At 39.8% G+C, this 24,558-nt stretch overlaps 1 protein-coding gene across 10 annotated transcripts in view; it reads right to left on the bottom strand.

Annotated features, from left to right (window-relative positions):
• Window positions 1–21,560, bottom strand: part of LOC149247966 (uncharacterized) — a 72,300-nt gene extending 50,740 nt beyond the window's left edge. The window contains exons 1-5 of one of the 10 annotated variants that reach the window (XM_089458313.1): window positions 21,418–21,560; window positions 21,200–21,262; window positions 20,899–21,101; window positions 20,285–20,435; window positions 19,369–19,560 (exon numbers count right to left, since the gene is read on the bottom strand). In XM_089458313.1, coding sequence (XP_089314439.1) covers window positions 19,369–19,560; window positions 20,285–20,400 — 308 coding nt within the window. In that variant the 5' untranslated portion in view covers window positions 20,401–20,435; window positions 20,899–21,101; window positions 21,200–21,262; window positions 21,418–21,560. The other 9 variants (XM_089458320.1, XM_089458312.1, XM_089458318.1 and 6 more) reach the window with 9 other exon arrangements.
• Between the last annotated feature and the right edge of the window lie 2,998 nt (window positions 21,561–24,558).

The raw sequence follows: 24,558 nt of genomic DNA, 5'->3' as shown, positions 1-24,558 counted from the left end.
ACACAAGAAATTCTTAAGAGGTTCCACATGCAGTATTGCAGGCCTATGACCACGCCTCTAGTCACAAACTAGAGGAAGGTAGATGTTACCAGAGGTGAACCAGTGGACGCCACTCTACAAGAATCGCGTAGGGTCATTGATGTATCCTATCAACACACAACCAGACATTTGCTTTGCAGTTATCCAATTAAGTCGACCAAAGTGCATTGGGTTACTTCCAAGCACGAGTTGAGGTATCTCAGTGGCACAACAAATTATGGGTTGTTGTACAGGCAGGTTGATGGAGTGAGTCTTCAGGGAAAAGCACTTCAGGTTGCCAGTGTTGGGTCACCAATTGTTTCCTGGTTTAACAGGAAGCAGATATAGTGGCAATGAGCTCAACTAAGGCTGAGGACATCGCTGCCAACTTGGCAGCTTGCGAGGTTATTTGGTTGAGGAAGCTTCTTGTCGAGTTGTTCAATCAGAGGTTGGCGCCCACGATCATACACTGTGATATTCAAAGTTGCATCAAGCTCTCTAAAAATCCAATGTTTCATGAACACTCCAAGCATATCGAGATCAGGTACCACCATATCAGAGATTGTGTTCAAAGGGGTAAAGTCAGACTTCAGTTCATACCTATAGAGGAGCAAACAGTAGATATCTTGACCAAGGCATTGGCAAGAGGCAAATTTGTCTACTTCAGAGACAAACTGGGTGTAGTATAGAACACCTTAATCTCTAAGACGGAGTGTTGATTGAAGTTAGAGAAGGAAGGGTTCTACTAAATTTAGAAGTGCACTAAATTTGGCAAAAGGACCCGCATGTGAATCCAAGTCGCAGTCTTACTTTCTTTTAGTGTTGACTTAGGAAAATTCTCTAATTTTCCTTAGTAAAAAATAGTAAATCAAACTCAGCATGCATGGAGATTTTGTCTTAGTTCAACTCTAGTTCAGTGAGGCAATTTGACTCGAGTTCGAGAGTCTTGTTTACTTGAGTTCAAGATGTCAGTTAGACTTGAGTTGAGTGAGGCAGTTCGACTTGGGTTTAAGAAGCTTGTTCGCTTGAGTTGAAGAGCAGTTTGATTCAATATAGAGAAGGGCACAGTCTTGGTGAGACATATCATTATGCACTAGCGAGAATTTGTGTGTTTTGAGCTCAAGAAAATAGTTCTAGATCAACATGTGAGATCAAGGAGAGCCAAAGCGCATCACTTGAGGACATTGAGATAACTTTTAAAGGAGGTAGTTCAGCCTGTACAATTGGTACAGCCTACGCAAGAGATAGGCCGAATTTGTCAAGGGTGTACAAGATATTGTGTTGAGGAACAGAGAGTTGAAAGAGATTTTTCCAATGCTTTGTAATTAATTACTAGGATTTTTATAAGCAAATCATTAAAAGCACACAAATTAGCAGGTTTTCCCCAGTTGGAGTTTCCTAGGTATTTTTGGTGTTTTGTTAATTGTGTGCTTGTGTCTTCGTAAATTTATTTTCCGCTGCAATTTCATTTAAATATTCAATATATTTTATTAGTGAATTTCACAGTTCAATTTCTACTTCTTGCATCTTAGAATGTTGTTCAAATTAGTTGTTGGGTATTAGAAACCTAACACTTCTGGAGAAGAGTTTCTCTGTGGTAGCGAATTGTTGTTGTTATATAGACTATCATGGATATTACTTTGCAATAGTGCATCACAACAAATCTTACAAGTTCCTGCAAACTCTTGGTTATGTTGTGTTTTCTTTTTTTGTTGGTTGACCCACGAGGAGGTTTGAACTAGAATCTCATGGAACATAACACTACATTATCAAGGTGATCGCCAATTGAACTACCCCCGTGGGTTGTTATGTGGTGTTTTAATTAAGATTTAATATTACTAGCTTAGCCCTCACAATACAAAAAGCAGTTGACATTGAAATAAAAAAAAGCTAAAACAAATACCAACACCATTCACACCATGAACAAAAGATGTATCGTGGGAAACCCAACATGGAGTTGCAATTGACAATGTGCCTTGTAAAGTTGTTACAGGGTCTTCTACTTCCTTTGTTCTACTCCAATATCCAACTCCCTTGCTCTGCTCAACTATGGAACAATAATCAATATACTAAGAACGGAACCCCTTCCTTTCCTAATAATCCAGTGCTTACCACATATGTTGGTCATTTGGGGTTGTGGTTTGGGTTTCTACATCCCACAATTCCCGATTAGGGCTAGGGTTTTGGACCCTCGAAAGTCCACACATCACTAGCTCCGCGTGTGAGTAATGGAAGCTGATGTAGTATCCACTAGATAACATGGTATAGTTCAACTTGTAGGGGGCATAACTTCCTCGTGCTATTTTTGATTGAGGCTAAGGACTACGTCTATAAAGTTTTGACCCCATAAAAGGTAATCTAATGCCCCAAAAAAGCTCCAGAAGATTTTGAAACCCAAATAATCACAATAGACCCTACCCTTGTAATGGACCCTACAAGTCATTAGCTCCAAATTTTCCACTCAAAAAATTACCAACACAGATGACAAATTATATGATGATCCATTTAGAATCAAATGTTGCACCTCCAAATTGTATGTGTAGTTTACTTATGATATGAGAAAATTCTTAAAATATCCTTAGGACGTATCACAACTAGGTGATCCAAAATATGAAACAATCTCTTCACATGCAATTACTCCAAAAAAATCATCAGCAATATGAGAATAGTTTTTATGTTGTACCTAATTTTTGTTGCACCTCCAATTTCATAGGATTTCAATGTATTGATTTTACTATTCAACTCATATTTGTTATGGTTTTGTAAGTTCACTCTAAGTAATTCAAGGAACTTTTCTGGAGTTGTTAATATTTTTTCTAAGTATTTTATATTTTACTAATTTTATCAAAGTTGTAGTAGACTCCCCTTTAGAGAGGATTATATAGACCATTATTCATGGTGATTGCCACTAGCTAATAACCCATGATGTCCCTTGGAGGAACTGCCATATACCCAATAACAATAGACAACATAGTATTAAACGAATTATATATATATATATATATAAGACCTGAGATTAATTAATCAATTCATATTTTTATAATCATGTTTTACTAACGTAACATTTCCTACTATATTCCCCCTATAGCGGATGACCGTCTATTCTCAACTGAAGATTGATTAGGACTAAGCGTCATCGGGATCATTGGGGAGTGGTGGATCCCTCTGTTGGCAAAGATACAAACATAGGACTCATGCAAATCGCGAAGTGAAGTTAATGGTGCAACATGCGATAATGATCTATGTATGGTTCAATGATATGGTGCTTCTCCACTCAAGGGATTCTCAACTTGCTCAAAGGAGATTTGTTCACAAAGGGGATATCATGCGGCCAATTGATTCTCAATGGTGAAGGATTGTGAAAAAAAATGTCTCATTAAGGAATCATTGCACTAGGTAACTTCGATCCTACTGGCTTTTATGGTTGGGTAAGCACTTATATAGTAAAATGTTTGTTAGCTCATTGTTGGTTATTAAGTATGGCAGTAAGCTTGGTGGTTCTTTCCCTGACTGGAGTGGTAGCTCAATAGCATCAATCAAGGAGAGTTTGAGCCTTCCATTTGGTAGTAGTAAGAACTAAGGCCACTCGTAGTCCTTTGTTTTCTCTACAAGTTTCATATCCAACATTGTTTGGTTCTGTCGAGATCCACATCTGGTGAATAAGTTCTAGGAAATACTTCCTAATAGTTTCAATGGTATTCAACAATATCTCTAGCATCTTGAATACAGTGGTTAGGTTTTCTTATGCCACAAATTTTGGTCTCAATGTTTAGCTCCTTGTTACAGCAACAAGGTCTTTGTCTTAATCCTTTTGAAATCAATGTCTCACAAATTGGGTGGAAGTCGTCAATTTCGACCTTGTTATTCCACTCGGCTATGTCTTAAGCTTCAACAACTTCATCTCAAAAAGGTAATCCTTGGTTTGAACTTACGGTGTCTCATTTATCTTGGCATTCTTCTTTGATGCTTCTAATCCTCAAATTGGGGCTATACTTGTAGCAAGGTTAAGCTTCATGATCGAGTCTTTGTTGTAGTGTCAAGATCTCTCTTTTCTATTATCTCGAGTCCACTTTTTCTATTGTGGATGATAGCCACCCCTTGTCTAGTCTCTATGCTTTGGATCTTGAGTTAGACAAAGTTAAATTGCCTCATGTCTTGTTTTGGCTAACTTGGAAAGGGTGGGATGAGCTTCAAACTCATCCCTCGAAAAGTTTAGGCCTTAGTTTCTCTCACCGAGTTTTGAGTTGGCCTTTATTCCAAGGTGGGTGGTCTTTGTTCTATTTCGAGCAGACTAGCTCAACCTTCTCTTTCTAAGGATTGAGTTGTTGTCTAATCCTTATTGAGTAGTTGCCATCCTCCTTTATTCAACCTTCAATCCTATACTTATTGTTGTTGAAGAATTATGCATCGGGGAGGAGGTTCTAGTGGTGCTAGGAGGGGTCATCATTTCGCGAGAATACCAACTACCTCTCGTGCATAGATGGCAGCGGAGCATTCTACTACAGAAATATCCCTCCAACAATTTGCATCTCTTTATCTTTGCCAACACTAGAGAGTGTTTTTTAAAGACCTTAGCATGTCCAAGTCCATGAGAGTTAGAGGGTGAAACTTACGATGGTTGTAGTGTACTCCATATCAATTGAAAGTACAACATATAATATATCAAATCAAATGCATGAAAATCATCTATCCAATGGTGTCGGTATGATGGCAATCGAAGGCCACTCTCAAAAGTTCTGAGCTTCATAGTCCACAATCATCACAAAAAACCCTAGAAATAGCTAGTTGTAAATTGATAATACTTTGACCTCCCAAACTCCAAAAGAGATGGATTTTTTTTAATGAGTGATTTTTCAATGAGGAATTCAAATCTATAACTTGTTTTTGCAAATTCAAACCTCCTTTTTTTCCTAGAAAAAATCCACAAAAAGAGAAGAAAAAAAACATGCCCCACTTTGGCCAACAAAAGGGATCTGATTCTACTTCTTAAGTACCTAAGATCTAAATATAAAATCACACGCAAGATATCCAAGAATATGATTAAAAAACTCAACATTTTAGTATTATCAAATGCTTAAGGTAGGAGAACACCTTACAATTGATCCTTCTATGGAAAAAATCCACTTCAATCCACTTACCTCTTCGAGGGCGCAACCTTCTAATGAGCTAAGCTCAATTACAATAATCTTCCCACATCTCAGATGGAGTTCTCCATCGTTATTTATAATTATCGAGAGAAATCTAATCATAACAAACTCTTAACAATCTACTAGACCTTCTTTAATGAGATCCCATTAAATTTATTCAATAGACTAACATAGTGGGTCTTATTTAATAACATAATGGACCCCATCCACATTACGTTGAATGGCCTCCACTATTATTCTCCTTGGGTACCTCCTTAAGTACCTTATATTGCCCCCTAGGTACACTACAAAGAGAAACACAACGCTTGTGATTTTAACCTAAGAACCTCCTTCATAAAAAGTGTTGACACCTAATCTTTGGGATTAGGTAAACTGATGTAAATATTGTAAATAGTAAAAATAAAAGGAAGTTTGAACACGAAGAGACATTGAGAGATGAAACCCAATAGTCTCCCTCTCCTTGTATATATTCATATTCTCCCTCTCTTTGATTCCCTCCTCTGTGTATTGAATGCTCTGTCGATTCTCTATCTCAAACCATACGGTGTTTCATCTATATTCACAATTGATTTCCTCGGGTCCTCCTTGCTCGTTCTCCCTCTGAACGCTGGACTAAACATTGCCAAGAGAAGGATTGAATGTTGCCTGCCTAAATCACATATGTTGTGGATTTTATTGAAGGTCGTGCAATATTTTCATTGAAGTTCTAAGCGCTAGTATGGTGGTATCGTCGTGTCGTAAAGCTAATACCATGAATAGTTGTGCGATGTTTAAATTTGGAGGACCAGACAGCGTTTGACTGTGCCACGTTTGAAGGCGTTGAATGGCTTGAGGTATGTTGTGAAAGCGTAAGACCCTGCAATGGATACGGTGGTCAGCAGTCATTCTTTAGATTTCGTGTTATTGTTATTTTGCCATAGTTAACAGAAAGGAGCATATAGTATATAATTTATGTGATTGGTATGTGATTACCAGTGGATTGTTAATTATGGCTGAAACGTAGAGAGGAACGCAAAGAGAAGACCTTTTCATACCCACCTCCATTTAAAGATCCAGCTTGGCAGTACGCTGAATTTGGAAGGATGTTGATCGGTTTTGAAAACCGTGTATTCAAACCAAAATTGTGACATGTGCGTTGAGTTTTTTTTGGTGTGGTCAAATTATTTAAGGCTATGGTCGTATGGTATTTTTTAATGGTGAACGGTGATATATATGAAAGGTTATATAAGTGGTGGCATATTTAATATGGTAACATTTAAAAGATTGCGTTGAGTTTTAAAAGGGGGTCGTACGGTCATATAAGTGGTGGCAAATTTAATGGCTCATGAGTAAAGTTACATAGTATGCTTTGTGTCCCTTTTAAAAAAAATCATAAAGCGTATGGAGTAAAGAGTGTGTATGGAGTGTTTTTTTTTAAAAGGTGTATATGAAGTGATAATACATTCCAACTCATTTTTTAAGAAGGTCATGTGTGGTACGTTATGTGATGATATATGATGGTATATATTGTATGAATAATGAGAGGTTGCATGCTTAGTTGAAGACTTTTTTTGAAGACATAGTTGTATGACTTAATTACAGAACACGTCAATTTTTATTGCAAGTATTATAATTATTTTGAGCCGAAATCAAATCATATGATGCATTCACTCATGTCCACAATGGGAGTAGTTCTCACTGGCAAAGAGAACTACCATGAGTGGTCCAGGGAAATAAAACACACCCTCATTTTCAATGAGCTTTGGAAAGGAATTTGTGAAGGAGAAGGAAACAATGCACCTGAAAAGCCTACTTCAGATAAGGAGGTTGTCATCTGGGAAAACAAGAACAGCAAGGTCTATGCCTTGATTGTAGCGTTAGTATATGAAGAGGTGAGTCGTCATATTTCGCCATTTTCAAATTCTTTTGAAGCCTTAAAGAAGTTGAAGGAATTGTATGACTCACACTCTGAACTTGAAGTTGTTCAATTGATGATTGAATTGTTCAATCTTGAGTTGAAAAATGATGACACTCTTGCCTTAGCATCAGAAGTAAGATGCATTATGCATGACGTAAAAGCCACTAGTGTTGAAATAGATTGATTCAGGTGGATATTGGTGGCCACCTGCCTATTCCACTTAGACCCCCAACACTGTCTCTTTCATTTTTTCGGTTTCCTTAATTGTAGCACAATTTACTATTTTTGGCAGTTTTTCGGGTCCTAAACTTCTGGAGCCATTTTGAGGCCCTAAACATCGTTTTTAGGGAAAACGGAGAGACCAGAGACGTCCCAAACTAGCCAACCATTTTGTTTTCGGCCTTCTCTTCGAGATATTTGAAACAGGTATTATGATAGACAAACAAAGATCGTATGCCAAAGTTACAACCCTGGGAAGTTGATGTACCAATTTACCCAAACGGAGCCCATAGTTTTGGCGCTTCATCTCCTAGGGTTACGTTTTTGGATGTTTAGGGTTTCCCATTGTTTCTCAATAATAAATAGGCCTTTGAGCCTCATTGTAACACAGTTCAGAGGCATGTAGCCGCCACATCTCTCCTCGAAGATAAGCTAACATCGCATGAGCTATCTTAGTTCCATTCTGTTTGTAAGCATAGTTCAACATTTTTCCATTAATAAAATGAAGTGTTTTTCTGCCGCATCTCTATGTTTATGATTATATATGTAAGTTGTTGCGTCCCTGTTGAAATTTGGATCAGTGATATCAGAGCGATCTGCGCTTTCCTTGTTTTTCTTTGCATGTCCCCAACGAGGTCAGGGTATAAGGAATTAGGTCTTGATCTGGTTGAACCATTGCAAGATCAACCTCGCAACCTCCCATGGCGGAAGAAAAGAAAAACAAGGGGGCAGGAGATCCTTTCAAAATGTTGCTCGAAGAAGCTCTCGAGCGACAAAGGGACGCGATGATGGATAACTTTGCCCAGATCCTTCGACGGCTACCCACAGGCGATGCATCTTCATCCAGCAACCACTTTGGAGGCGCCACTCCTTTTAAGGTACAAGTTAACTTCGATATTCCCATATTCGAAGCCCTGATAGATGCAGACGTCGTAGATAAATGTTTGAATCTATTGGAAGGATATTTTTCAATTCATGACTTTTCTAATCGGGAAAAGATTACGTTTGCACTTCTCAAAACCGCCCCACACGTCAAGGATTGGTGGGAAACCTACTGTGAACAAAGGGACGAGAGTGAACCCTTGTTGTTTTCAGCTACACCCACTTAGAATTCTTTCCGAGACGTACCCTATTGGGAGCTATGAAGATAAATACATAAAATGGACCATGCTACGGCAAGGAAGGGACCAAGATGTGTCGAAGTTCACAAACACTTTCCATACCCTTCGCAAGAAGCTAGGTATCAAGGATACCGAGCGACATTTGTTGCTCAAGTACTGCAGCTGTCTACACAAGTACATCCAGGACGAGATGGAGTTCCTGGACATTTCCTCGCTCGGCACGACATATCAGTACACTGTAAAGATTGAGCAGAAGTTTAAACAGAAGAAGCGGGACTTTGGAGTTGCGAATCCAAAGCAAGGAAAAGGCGCCCCCAAACCACAGAACAAGGGACCAAGCCAAGGCGGGGCTACCCAGGATAACCCGCCAAAGCCGCAAGCAAAGAACAACACCACAAAGACGAAGAAGGACACGAGAAAATGGTGTGAGTTCCATAAGAGCTCCACTCACAATACAAGTGAGTGTCGGACCAAGCAGTCACTGGTGGCCGAGCTGAAGGCTTCCGAATCAGACGCAGGTTCCGACTCTGAATCAGAACCTGATAAGGGGACTAACAAAGGGAAGCAAATCATTGATGCGGAGCCCAATGCCACTGTGGCCACCACAAAGATCCAAAAAGTTGAACCTAAAGATCCAGAGGGGGAACGCCTCTTCCACTCACAGATGTGGGTGAAGGGTTCTCCATTGCAGTTCATTGTCGACAGCGGGAGCCAAAAGAACCTCATTTCAGCAGAAGTCGTGAAGCGGCTGGGCCTAAAGACTACAGCACATCCACAGTTGTACACCATTGGGTGGCTTCACCAAGGACGAGATCTTCGCATCAGCCAGCAGTGTCGCCTTCCCTATAGCATCAAGCCCTTCACAGATGAGGTATTGTGTGACGTTGCTCCTCTTGAAGTTTCTGATGTATTGTTAGGACAACCATACTTGTGGAAGCGACATGTTGTATATGAGTCTAGACCTCACTTTGTGATTATTACTTTGGCTAATAAGTTGTACAGGATACCGGAGGTAGCCCCGCCTACCGCCATCTCTTTGATCACTACAAAGCAATGCAGTAAGATCATTTCCCAGACTAGGAAATTTGTTTTCCTTATGATTCGCCCCCAAGGCAAGAAGAAGGTTGTGGCCACAGCTTCCAGGCAAGGCTCCTCTGCACAGCAACAACAGATGGACAAGGTCGTGGAGGAGTACAGGGACATTTTTGCCTCACCCACAAGGGTACCGATGCACTGTCAGGACAAGCACTCCATCGACCTGACTTCGGGCACGCCGCTACCCAATGGACCGATCTATCGACGCTCTATTCTGGAGAACGATGAGATAAAGAGGCAGATTCAGGGACTACTGCAGAAAGGGCACATCAAGCCAAGCTCATCACCCTGTGGGGGCGCGATTGTATTAGTACGAAAGAAGGATGGGACCTAGAGACTCTATATTGACTATCGGACGCTGAACAAGATCATTGTCCAGAATAGGTACCCAATCCCACGAATTGATGACCTTCTGGACTAGCTCAATGGGGCCGAATATTTCAGCAAGATTGACTTGAAGTCAAATTATCACCAGGTGCCTACCGAACCCTCCGATGTGTGGAAGACTGCCTTCAAATCCAAGGAGGGCCTTTTCGAATGGTTGGTCATGCCGTTCAGATTGACGAACGCCCCTGTAACCTTCATGAGACTGATGGACGACATCTTGCAGCCCTTCACCAATGCATTCGTGGTGGTGTATCTAGATGACATCTTGATCTTCAGCCAGAGTTGGGAAGAACACCTCCACCATATTCGGCAAGTCCTTCAAACCCTTTGACAACACAAGCTGTGTGCTAACTTGGAGAAATGCACCTTTGGCCTGACCTAGGTACATCATTGATGAGGAGGGTGTACATGTGGACCCATCCAACATACAAGTCATTCAAGATTGGCCAGCCCGAACCACTCTAATAAAGCTCCGTAGCTTTTTGGGTCTTGCCAATTTCTACCGCAGGTTCGTGTTGCAGTTCTCTCATATCGCTTGGCCTTTAAGTCAAGTCACCAAGGACAGAGCGAAAGCAAAGTTCCTTTGGTCAAAAACCCAGCAGAGAGCGTTCTACGAGTTGAAGAATCGCCTCTGTTCTGCACCAGTGCTCACATTACCAGACCTGCAACAACCGTTTGAGATTGAGACAGATGCCTCCGACTATGCTATTGGGGCAGTTCTTACTCAACATGGGCATCCAATGGCTTACCACAGTGAGACACTTTCAGACACAGTCCGAAAGTACCCCACTTACGACAAAGAAATGTATTCCATTGTGCAGGCATGTCGTCAATGGAAGCATTACATTCTGGGGAAGGAAACGGTCATCCACACAGACCACCAGCCTCTACAGTTCATACAGACACAAGGGAAGTTGCAAAACAATCGCCATCAGAAATGGTCCACCTATCTGCAACAGTTCCATTTGAACATTAAGTATAAGAAGGGCAGCACCAATAATGTCGTTGATTGCCTCAGCAGACCACCGTCATGGCGCTGATCACTGTGCTCGACTCCTGTGGGCACGAGACATCGGGGTGGCTGCATGTTTACAAGAGCGATTCAAAATTCGGTGGCATATACCAGACACTCTTGGAAGGGAAGAAAGTTCCAAATTTTCACCTTCAAGATGCATTGTTATACCACTTGGGACACATATGTGTTCCTTCAAGTGAGTGTGCCAAGATGATTTAGGAGGCGCACTACAGTCGGGTCACTGGACATTTTGGAGTAGACAAAACAGTGGCGGTATTGCAGAAGTATTTTTATTGGCTGAAACTTCGTCAGGATGTTGGGAAGTACATTAGATCCTACACTACATGCGCCATTGCCAGCCCAACCATCAAGAAGCAAGGCTTGTATACTCGTCTACCTACTCCTAACCGGCCTTGGGAATCTGTCTCTATGGACTATATGTCGGGACTTCCTTCTACTAAGCACGGCAACAATTGCGTTTTCGTGGTCATCGACAAATTCTCTAAGATGGCCATCTTGGCGGCCTGCAAGAAGAGTATCTCAGCAAAGGCCACTACTAAGCTCTTCTTTGAGCGAGTGTGGGTATACTTTGGGATCCCACAGTCCATTATCTCAAATCGGTACAACAGATTCCTGAGTTCATTTTGGTCAAGTCTCTGATTGATGCTGGATACAAAACTCACTAAGTCCACAGCTTTCCATCCCCGAACTGATGGCCAAACAGAGGTTGTCAACAGAATGATCGTACACATTCTGCGCATGTACAACTCGAAGCATCCATGCACATGGGATGAAAGTCTTCCCTATGTCCAACACAGTGACAACAGAGCTCCCCATAGCTCAACTGGCCACAACCCCTTTCAAGTAGGGCTGGGATTTCAGCCATTATGCCCCATTGATGTGGCCATACCATTTACAGCCACTCAGGTAGATTCGGCTCACGTGCAGTCTAAAGTTGAAAGGGCTAACAACTTCATTGAGCGCATTCAACACATTTGCCAACAGGTCCATGATATATTGGACAGATCCAATGCTAAGTACAAGCAATGCCATGATCAACATTGAGTGTCGCACAAGTTCCAGGTGGGCAACAAAGTTTGGCTTCATTTGCAGAAAGAGCACCTTGTTGGGCCCCACCGCAAGCTTCGCTCACTCTAATATGGGCCATACACCATCACCAAGGCTGTCGGTGACAATGCCTTCGAGCTCAGCATCCCACCGTTCCTTGGTCTGCACCCAGTGTTCAATGTAGATCGCCTTCGGCCATACTTCCCACCATTGTTGGACACATCTGACATTGCAAAACAGCTCACACCAACAGAGCTAAACCCAGACTGCATGGAACAAGCCACCACTGATCGGATCATGGACACATAGATCAAGAGCACTCGCCAGTAGAATATCCAACTATATCAGGTTGTCAAAGCTGGCCAACTCCTTCACCAAGGCAAGTGGCTCACTAGGGACCAAGTTCAGCAGAAATTTCCCCATCTCATGGAGGCACTCAATGCAATGGGGACCATTGCTTCCTAAGGGGGGAGGAATGATCCAAGTGGATATTGGTGGCCACCTGCCTATTCCACTTGGACCCCCAACGTTGTCTCTTTCAATTTTTTGGTTTCCTTAATTGTAGCACAGTTTACTATTTTTGGCAGTTTTTCAGGTCCTCAACTTCCGAAGCCGTTTTGAGGCCCTAAACAGCGTTTATAGGGAAAACAAAGAGACCAGAGATGTCCCAAACCAGACTGTCGATTTGTTTTCGGCCTTCTCTTCGAGATCTTTGAAACGAGGTATTATGATAGCCAAACGTAGATCATATGCCAAAGTTACAACCCCAGGAAGTTGATGTAACAATTTACCCAAACGAGATCCACAGTTTTGGCACTTCATCTCCTAGGGTCAAGTTTTTGGATGTTTAGGGTTTCCCATTGTTTCTCAATAATAAATAGGCCTTTGAGCCTCATTATAACACAATTCAGAGGCATCTAGCCGCCACATCTCTCCTCAGAGATAAGCTAACATCGCCCAAGCTATCTTATTTCCATTCTGTTTGTAAGCATAGTTCAATATTTTTCCATTAATGAAATGAAGTGTTTTTCTGTTGCATCTCTGTGTTTATGATTATATCTTTAAGTTGTTGCATTCCTGTTTAAATTTGGATCATAGATATCCCTCTCATTGATTATGCCAAAGCACTATATCCCACTTATTCACATTATCTTGAGTCATTGCAAGCAAGTGACAAACTTCAGGAGATTACTTTTGACTCCCTTGAAAAGATGTTTGTTGAAAGAGAGAAGGCTTTTGGGAAGAAAACAACTCCTCAGGCTTCTGAAGTAGTTGTGTGCCTTGCACAAAAAGAGAAGAATCATGCACAAGATTCTTCTAGAGGAAGAGGTGGCTAAAGAGCAAGAGGAAGGAAGAATTTTAGAGGCAAGTGGGGCAGACATTTCCAAGGAGAAAGGTTTGATCTTCATTGCATACAATGCAATAGAGATGGACATGATGCATCCACATGTAAGCTGCCTTAGGACAGAATTGAGCAGAAAATAAATGAAGGAAAAGGTAAAACACCTGACAAAGAAAAAGGAAAAGCACCTGAGTCCACTCATTATGCTATGGCACATTGCAACAATGGAGTAACTGAAGACTTATTCAATGCTTCACTTGCTTCATGGAAAGATGCTTGGTTGCTTGATTTAGGAGCAACTTGCCACATGACTTTCAGGAGATATTTCTTTGAAGAATTCACTGACAATGTTGATGGAGTAGTATACTTTGCAAACAAGTCAAAACTCAAGCCATCAGGGCTTCGCGCCATCAGGCTCAAACTATCTGGTCTTCCAGAATTTATTCTACATGATGTTCTATACCTCTTGGAGCTGAGGAGAAACTTGTTGTCTTTGTTCCACATCCGCCAGCAAGGACACTCCATTCACATCTTTGGTGGCAAGGTTGAGGTCAGAAAAGCATCAAATCACTCAAATGTCATCACTGGGATAGAAGAAGAAAGACTTCTGAAGCTGCAAGGAACCTTTGCTCGTGCGCAGAACTTTTCATACAGTTCTCATTATGATGAAGGTACATTTCCATCAAGTCTTTTATGGCATGCTAGATTTGGACACTTGAACTATGACAATATCCATTTGTTGAAGAAAAATGGTGTTACTGGTTTGCCTACAATTCCTAGGAAACTTAAGCAATGTGATGCTTATATCTTAGGAAAGCACAACAAACAGTATTTTCATGATTCTCAGTTAAGAGCACATAGAAAACTCGAACTCATTCATTCTGATTTATGTGGCCCAATGCCTCTATTCCTTCTGCAAATGGTAATAAATATATGATGGCATTTATTGATGGCTACACCAGAATGTGTTGGGTTTATTTGTTGAAGAACAAATCTGAAGCTTTTGAAACATTCAAGAACTTTCATGCATGGATTGAAAATGATGCACAATCTCATATTGACTCTATTCTTACTGATAACGGAAAAGAATACACTTCAAATGAATTTTAAAACTATCTTCGCCAGCATGAGATCAAACATCAAACAAACATGCCTTATAATCCCCAACAGAATGGAGTAGATGAAAGAATGAATAGGACAATCTTAAATATGGTACGTTCGATGATATTTTTCAAGAATATTAAGTTGATGTTTTTGGTTGATGCAGTTCTATGTGTTGTGTATATAAAGAATAGGTGTCCATCTAATGCTATCAAAAACAAGACTCCCTATGAAATGTGGTATGGCCACATTCCTTCGATGAGGCATCTCAGGGTTTTTGGTTCCACCTGTTATGCCTTGATACCCAAGGAACAAAGAAACAAACTCGGTGCAAGGAGTCGCAAATGTATCTTCTTGGGGTACTCAAATACCTCCAAAGCATACAGTCTCTATGATGAAGTGAATAAAAAATTTATAATATCTAGAGATGTGATCTTTCTTGAATCTTCCAAGACTGACAATGTTGTTGAGTGACAACTTGATCGCTTGGATAGATTTAGACATGCAAAGTCTTTTCATGGGTTTGATAATGAGATTCCACATCTTGAAGGGGGGATTCCTATACTTGATCAATCTGTGGAATCTTCTTCTGAAGCACTCTCCCCCGCATGAAGTTCCAGCCATTGATGACACTTTGAGTGATGTGATTGACATAATTAGGAGACTAAATCTTGATTCAGCCCCAACTCATTCAATTGGGCAGTCTGGGCCATCTAAGAAAGGTCCTCCAAAATAGCTGACAAAGAAGCTTGAAAGCGTTCGTCCTGATGAGGTTGGAAGGACATGAACAAGAATCTCAACCAGACAGAATGGAGGTGATGTAGACGATTTTGATTCACCTGTTGATATAGATGTTTCTTATGACTAAGAACTAAATTTCTCTGCAAATTTTGAACCAACTTCCTTCAAAGAAATCGCTTCTCATGATGAATGGAAAAAAGCGATGCAAAAAGAATATGATGCTTTGATAAAGAATGGCACCTGGAAGTTGGTTGATCCTCCATTAGGAACCAAACCAATAGGCTGCAAGTGGGTCTTCAAGAACAAGTATAAAGCAGATGGCTCACTTGACAAGCACAAAGCCAGGCTTGTGGCAAAAGGCTTTGCACCAAAGGAAGGGGTCGACTATGAGAAGACTTTTGCCCCCACAGCAAAATGGGCTACCATCCAGACACTCTTTGCCACAGCTCAGAACGATTGGATTCCGTTGGAAAGTCCATCACATTAATGTAAAAACTGCTTTTCTAAATGGAGATCTAAAAGAGAATGTTTTTATGTCTCAATCAAAAGGATTTGTTGTGAAGGGTCGGGAACACAAAGTATTCAAGCTTGTAAAATCCTTGTATGGCCTCAAGCAAGCACCGCGAGCCTGGTACGAGAAGTTAACTGAGCATCTTTTGAAACTCAATTTCAAACATTATGATCTTGATGATGCAACTTTGCTTGTCAAGAAAAGCTGGTAAAACAATTGCATATCTTGTGGTGTATGTAGATGATCTCCTGATGACATGGAACAATGAGAGCTACATTGCATCCATAAAGAAATTACTGAGGAAAGGTTTTGAAATGACAGATTTGGGCTATGTTCACTACTATCTTGGTATTGAAGTAACTCAACATCCGAAGTTTATATTCCTCTCTCAGAAGAAGTACATTGGAGATCTGTTGAACAGGTTTGGCATGGTTGAGTGCAATCCTTTGACTACTCCAATGGAACAGAACTTAACGCTCATATCCACTAAAGGAAAAGAATTTGAGGATGAAACAAAGTACAGACAACTCATAGGAAGTTGTCTTGACTACAGACAAGGAAGTACAGACAACTTCTTGACTACTACCAAACCGGACATTTCATTTGTTGTTGGAATCCTCTCCCAGTTTATGCAAAAGCCTTGTGAGGGTCACTGGTCTTCTGTAAAAAGAATTCTAAAGTACTTGAAGGGAACTCAAGACTTTGGACTCAAGTATACACAAGTGGATGACTTGAGCTTGATTGGATACTCTGATTCAGATTTCGATGGAGATGAAGAAACTAGAGTATCTACTTCAGGTTATGTTATGAGTCTTAGATTAGGAGTTGTCTCCTAAAGATCACGCAAACAATCAATTCCAGCAGATTCCACAACTGAAGCAAAATATGTGGCATCAGCTAAAGCAACAAAGGAAATTGTGTGTCTCAGAAAAATTCTGAAAGATTTGCAGGAGAAACAAGTGCATTCAACTCCTCTTTTGATTGACAACACTTCTGCAATAAAGTTGGCCAAGAACCCAAAGCTTCATGATCGAACCAAGCACATCAATACAAATTACCAACTAATTCGATATCATGTCGAGGCCAAAACAATCCACCTACTGCATTGTTCCACAAATGAGCAAATTGCATACATCTTCACCAAAGCGCTTGGAAGGGAAAAGTTTGAAAGATTCGGAATGATGCTTGGACTCAACAATATCCCTTCAGATTTTGAGGGGAATGTTGACACCTAATCTTTGGGATTAGGTAAACTGATGTAAATATTGTAAATAGTAAAAATAAAAGGAAGTTGGAAGACGAAGAGACATTGAGAGATTAAACTCAATAGTCTCCCTCTCCTTGTATATATTCATATTCTCCCTTAATGCAAATTAATTCAAAATTCGTGGAGTTACTCCTAGCCTAACAAAAAGAGTTAAGTACATGGGGATCCAAAAGATGAGGTGCTCCTCCAATTCCATCTCTTGCAAGTAGCAAAGTTGGGTGATCCTATTGTGATGAAGAAGATGGTCATTCATTTCAACCCAAAGCCAATGACAGCACACTTCACACTAACCAAGGGAAATCCTGAGGGTGTGCATTCTCTACTCGCATGCATATGTAGGTCAGACAATAAGGCCAACTCTCTATTGCATGAAGCGCATAGGTAGAAAGCCATCTTGGGTCCAAGACATTCTTGAGGTGCAATCCATGTGACCTGAATATATTGTCTATAAAGGTCCTCTCTGATTTGTCCTCTCTCAGTTGCATGAGGTGCACAAGGTAGAAAGCCATATTGGGTCCAAGACCCTCTTGAGGTGCAACCCACGTGACCTGAATAGACTATCTATAAATGTCCTCTCTAATTTATCATATCCAAGTTGTTTTGACAAGATGATGTGCCCTAGTGCATTTGAAAAGTACCTAAAAGGAGGGAAGGAGAGGAACAAAGATGCTTGATTGACAAAGATCAAAGAACTAGTCATTCATCTCCTAGTCCTCGGAGATGGCCACCCACTGAAGCAACTTGGATGTCTATGAAAACTAGATTGAACCTGCTTCGATGAGCTTATGATGGCATGGGAATTAGAGGAGAAAAGCGCCAGATATGGGTATTGAGCTCTCCCCAGAGCTTAATCAACAAGAGTCTAAACTCAATAGAGAAAAGAGACCAATCTAAAAATGGCCTCCAAACATAGAGAATCTGCCCTGACCTCCACATGGATGATGGACTTGGATAACAAACAACACAGAGAACTAACAATGGAACTGCTACTTGATGCCTTAAAAGGGATCCAGAATACTATACATGGGGTATTGAACATGCCTTCGTCCAACCACTTTTAACATGATAAAAGGTAAACTATCAACTTATCTTTATAAAGGCAAGTCATTGACACAAACATAAGTCATTATCCGTTAAAATACTGCTAAGGTCCAAAGAATACCATGTTGTGTAGAAAATATCCATATAGTCCACAATGATAACAACAAGAAAGTATGAGATATCATTTTCAAGATTATTTGCATACATTAAGTCATTAATCTATGACCTATATCCACAAGTATTAGTCGCACCTGAGCAATTTCTCATGATTTTGAATAGTCCACTTAGCACTCATTGCATCAAGTGATGTTCACATGGGTGAAAAAGTGGAATTCAAACTAGTGAAATGAAACGCATAGCATCTATCATCACCTCCGGAGCTTGTACCCTATAACTAGGACTTCCTGAGAGGTCACCCATCCCAAAACTTCTTTGATTCAAGTGCACTTAACTACAAAGTTTTCCCCACCATCAACCCCACTTAAACTTGCTACCCCATTTGCAAAATGTTGGCAAATATTACGCCTTATGAACTACTCAATTAGAGCTCCTTTCACTTTTTTCCTTTAAGCTCAAGGGGCTTTCGCAATCCAACATATCAGATATCAATTTTGGGATTATTTATGTACAGTAAGTCATTAATTTATGACTATTATCCATGAGTATTAGTTACAACTAACTAATTTCTCGTGATTTCAAATCACTTAGCCCTCACTCCATCAAGTGATGCTCGCAGGGGTCAAGAAGTGGGATTGAATCTAGAGAAATGAATTGCGTAGCATCAACCATCACCTCCAAGGCTTGCAGCAAGTATCCAGGACTCCCCAGAAGGTCACCCATCCCAAGACTCCTTTGGCTCAAGGATGCTTAATAGTGGAGTTTTCCCCACAATCGAGTCCAATTTGCTACCCCATTTTCAAAGTATACCTCCATAATTTGTAAAAGAATATTAATTAGGAAATAAAAACAAAAAAACTCCATATATAGCGAATGTAATGAATTATTCCAAAATCAAACATATATGCACTTCAATTCCATAAAAAAACTAAAATAGTCGATTAAAGCTCCATAAGAATTGATCGGCTTTTTTTTTATTAAACATGTCCACTATCAAACATATATCAGTTAGAAATTAGAATTAGAAATTAATGGAATAAAACACCCCATTATAAATTTCAATTACTTTAAAATTTCAGCCTATCATGTATTAGATCAGTAGTATAATTTAGTTTATATATATATATATTCCATTAATGTAAGCAAATTCAAAAATACTTAGCATTAGACCATAGAAATTCCTTTACTTCAACCTAGCTAAACAAAGTATATATATATATATATATATTATCACCATGACAGCCACATTTTAAGGTGTTCTTTCAAAGGGCAAGATATCACCTCTTCTTCTCTTCTTCTTGTTGGGCCTTCTCAAGAGCCCGTTTCCGCTCAGCCAATCCAAGACTTGGGCTTCGAGACTTTCTTATTGGAGACCTTGAAACACTCCTACTTCTATGCTTCTTGTGCACTCGTCGTCTTGGAGACGTTGAACGACTTCTATGTCGTCTTTCAGAGGGTGAACGACTTTTGCGCCTGCCACATAACAAATAATTCAAATCAGAGAGAGAATCTTATAGAAAGTAAGTAATATCATCATATCATAAACTTCATCTATCAGTATGCTTGAATTTTATCTGTTTTGGATCGTCGCTCTAGGGGTTTCACATGCCCTATGTCTGGTCAATCTCATTTAATCAAAATTTACAACACCTCATTTGCCTAACCAACATTTAGGTTGTTCAGTGCCACCTTTTGTTCCCACTTGCACATTTTGAATTGATTGTGATATACTTAGAGAGCTTGCCTCTAACTTTATGTATTTCTGTATGAGCTAATAGATAGCTTGGATGTCATTAATTTCTCATCTAACACTTTACCCTCATGAACAAATGAATATGTGCAGCAGTCTTTCAACAATCACAATCCTGTACTCATGGAAATCAAGCTTGTGACCCAGGCCTTGTTAGGCTTGATTGAAACAATGGCCTAACTTAAAGCTCACCAGCATTTCAATGTAATGTAATGTAGAAGGAAAAAAAATGCCATCAATGGACAGGAAGTGTGCATCCAAGAGTTTTGTGCTTCTATCCAAAACAACAGCAAACTTCCAACATAGTTGCAAATGTTTTGTTCTATACGAATTTGATATCTTTTTCCATTTATGAGTTCCCTGGAACTGTCCTGACAATCATAATGCCCATAGAATAAAACAAGAAAAAGTGCTTGGGATATATAAGCATATCTGCAATAAACATACCTAATATGAGAATATCGATAAGGAGAACGGCTTCTGTCCCTCCTGCTGTGCCTCCTGATGTGTTTTTCATTTGGGGACCTTTTCTTAGAAGGAGATCGAGACATTGCTCTAGGCATTTTTGTTAAATAATTTCACCGCAACACCGGCAATCCTGCAACAATTCTGATTTTTAAACATGGTGAAAATGTTCTTAATACATTATAACTCCTCAAATAGCAGTGGCAGTATAGTACATAAACACTAGCTTCAGAAATCTCATGTGACTGCAATATATAACATCCCAAAATGGTAAAATTTTGGGATAAGCGATCCGCAGACCCTTACTAGCTCCCAAGTGGAAATCTAGCTCCCAAGTCTTATCTTATGTGCATCCAAATACCAGAAAATCAGGTATTATAAATGATAATCCAACAATGGCATTTTGGAAGAGTAGTTTGCAAATCCATCACTCGAACTAAATTACAAGTAACAGCATGAAATTGAAATAAATATGTACTGTAACTATGGCTATATAAAATTAGACAAAAACTCTCAGCAGAGTCAGACTGAAGACATAATTCAGTTTAACAAAACTAAACTGCCACTTCCAAACAAATAATATGAAATTAGTTCACCTTTGACGGGGTCAAGCTATTATCGTAATTCAGCTGAGAAAATAAGCACAGGATCAATTCCCGCCCCGGCCAACATTGCAATAACTCAGTTTAGAATAGTACTGTGACTAGAATCCAGTCTAGCATACCAGTTATAAGGATCTGCATACAAGCACGCATCTGAACACTCCAAGATTAAACCCTAAACATCAGAATTAAACACACTGCACAACCGTAAAACCTTATTAACCCTGATTAGTCACAACAATAGGAAAGAAAAAAACTCCAAATCAAATTCATCAGAGCCGAACAAAAATCTTACCTGACCAGAAGCACAGATTAATCTTCTACAAATCCAAGAAGAAGTATCGAATCCTATCGAAACCTGTAAAACAACGAAGCCCTGGACATTTTAGATTCCAAATTATATGCACTGGAAGCCCTGTGGTGGCCTCAAAATCCTGGTATTGTTGCGAACGTTAAATCTGTTATTGGGCGCAGGTAGTTGAGTTGCTATATAGCAGACAGTAAGAATCAAACCTAGTCCCTCATGAGCAGAGGAAGTTGGGTAACCACAACGCAACTTCGCTCCGATTCAACGAAATCGACGGAGTCGATGGACTCTGATCAATGGTGGCAAGGGATTGAATGACTACCATAGCATATATGGTAAGGGATTGAAGGAATACCACGGTATATATATATCCTAAACGTCGTAGAATATATTATACGAATAAGTAGCATATGTGTATATCATACGTATGAGTTTGTGTCTTGCTTACATACATACGATTCCTCTTTACCACAAGAACTAATTTATAAACCCTAACATAAAATAAAGCCAACCTTCGTGTCTCGCCTGCATTGACTAAAGCGAGTGTGAGGTTAAGCATGCTAAATCGAACAAAGAGCGTGAGTTTAAGTGTTTCAACTTAGCATGGGATCGTAAGTTAAAGTGTTTCAATTTAGCATGGGACAGTAATTTTATATTATATTGGGCAAGAGTGAAAATTCGCTTTCTTTGGGGGAAAAGTCTCTTTTTTCTTATATATCCATTACAAAGTAATTAGGAATAGACCCATGTATATATAGTTTTGTAATAAATGATGAGATAGGTTGTCTTGGTTAGTTAGAAAGGTTTTAGTGTGAATGGTTTAGGCACCAATGAATAAGAAAATAAGAAATTGATAAGAATGGCATGTTTAGTTTAACCATATTGATGGTATGGGGAAAAGGTGAAATCATTGGTATACTAAAAAAAAGTTTTTGAGTAAGATGTAAATTATTTCACTTAACATGAGTTGTAAGCTTTATATTTAAAAGGTAGGTGTATAATTTGGCGATAGTGAAAGTTTGTCTCCTTTATGGTCTATTATGGGGTAATTAAAAATGGTCTCATGCATATAGTTCTATAGTGTGTTATGAAACAAATTACTACAATCATCTAGAAAGGCTCCAACAAAATTGCTCAAGCATTAAAGAGCAAGAAACTAACTACCTTGCATAGTTTAACCTATGTGATAGTATAACAAAAAAGTAACATGGTTAGAAGGATTCCTACTTAGTGTTATATGGGATTTACGTTTGCAGACAAAAGTATCTCCCCTAGGTCGATGGCTAACCTAGAACAACAGGGAGATAAGGAACACAATGCTTTTCCTTAAAGTAAATAGATGAGGGAGTGAGGCCTACCTGGAATCCTTCGTGCACTTCGCTCCTTCTTTAGCTTGGAAGCTCCAATTCCAACTCTGAATGTCAAAATTAGAACCTGCACAGTCAGATAACACAAGTCAAGAAACTACGAGCTCTATGCAGTATCATCTACATACATCATTCAATAGATCAACATGGTATTGAAATATATGAAATAGCAACATCACATATAGGAAAACAATGAATTATTTGCATTAATATAAATGGAAGGAGATTACAACCATAAGTAACTGTTGATCTTGTAGAAGAGCTCCTCCAAGTTGTTGCTTTGTCCTTTCCTTGTCACAATATGCACCTCCAATCACCTGATATGCATGAGATGATGACCACTCACTACAGTAGCATAAGGGCATAATCACTCTCCAAAATCCAACCCCCAACCACATAGAAGGTTGGGAATATATAGAGAAGTAGGGTAAGTTGGGAGTTCTTATCTAATTACCAATCTAGGGTTTGAGATCCACCTTTGATGGAGGGATAGTATCAAAGGATAAGTGGTGAAAACTTCAAAGTAGGGAAAGATAGGATTTGAATGTTTTATCCAAGGTAAGTAGTTAAAACAACTTTTGTAAACTCCTAGAAGGGGAAGCTTTTGGAATCCCCATCATTCTCCTGGATTTCTAGAACCAATGCAGGTGCAAAGGGGAGCAACCTGCTAGTGACAAACGCATGCCACGATGGAGCAACATGTAGGTGAACGCACACCAATAGGCTTACAGGATCATTGGTCCTCAAACTTAGTCAAAAGATACAGTTTAGGGTTGAAATTATGGGGGATGAAGGAAACATGCTTGGGGCTTTATGCAAGATGGTGACAAGGGGGAATAAGATGTTGATTCATCCCATTAGGAGGCTCACTGATCAGATGTGAAAAAATGGCCTATAACAGAATGCCCCTTAAAGCACAAAGTCAGAGATGATGATTGATGACTGAGATGCTTTACTTGTGACAAGTGAGGATCAAGGACAACTGACAAGCTTCATCTATTACAATACATTTACAACATGGCATTTTTGTTTGTTGAAGGAGGCATACCCATACTTAGCTCATGAGCTAACATAACATGTATAATGATTAAAAGACGTGTCCACAGATGGAACTAGTGGACCCATGATTGGATGATTGTCTATATGATCATAGCCACCATACATAGTGATATTTTTATAACTCCTGAAATCACAACCCAGATGGATGAAACTAGATCTAGGGTCTTCTATCTCGTTCACATGACCAACCAATGTATGAGTCTAACCATGTGAATCAATGAGTTGGAGTAGAACATGTTATACACCATCTAATTACCAACCAATGATGTAAGTTGTTAACAGACGCGAGAGAAACCACCGATGATGTTAATGGCTCTCAAGGTACTATAGTGTAATCCATATGGTGTGAATACATGAGTTGATGTCAAACACCACACATAATCTTTCGATCGAAGGCCATTGATGTAAACCTATCGCAGAGAGCAAGGAAACTTGTCGTTGATGTATGCAAGCACCAAGGTACCAAAGGTGTGTTTCTAAGTCAACTTCCTAGATGTTGTGATGATGTCAACAGGAAGTGACCCGTTGCAGGAGGGCCTTGATGTATCCCCCATCAACAACACGAAACGGGTATCATGATTGCGACAAAATGATGTTGACATGGAACTAGATCAGAAAAGGCAGACATGAAATGAAGGCTTAAGAGTATTATAGCAGAGATCAACTGAATGACTTCTCTTGAACACACCAGTGACACTTAATGGAGTTGGCAGCATTGACCCAAAATCGAAATAGAGGCTCTGAAAACGGTATGATAACCAAAAGACAAGTTTATTACCCAACCCACCAGCCACGAAGATGAAGTGGAAGAGTGTCGTGTTCAAGAGTGACTCGTTTCCATTAGCAAAATGGAATCCCTTATTTTCCCAATTTCCCCAACCATACTGATCAGTACCTCTTTTTTTTTTAACAAGCTTGAGG

The sequence above is a fragment of the Pinus tabuliformis genome, chromosome 7 (assembly GCF_031772625.1).
Source record: "Pinus tabuliformis cultivar Carrire ecotype Pingquan chromosome 7, CPIR1, whole genome shotgun sequence".
NCBI classification, from domain to species: domain Eukaryota; kingdom Viridiplantae; phylum Streptophyta; class Pinopsida; order Pinales; family Pinaceae; genus Pinus; species Pinus tabuliformis.
The sequence above is the reverse complement of the archived record's forward strand: the minus strand, read 5'-3'. Positions and strand labels throughout refer to the sequence as shown.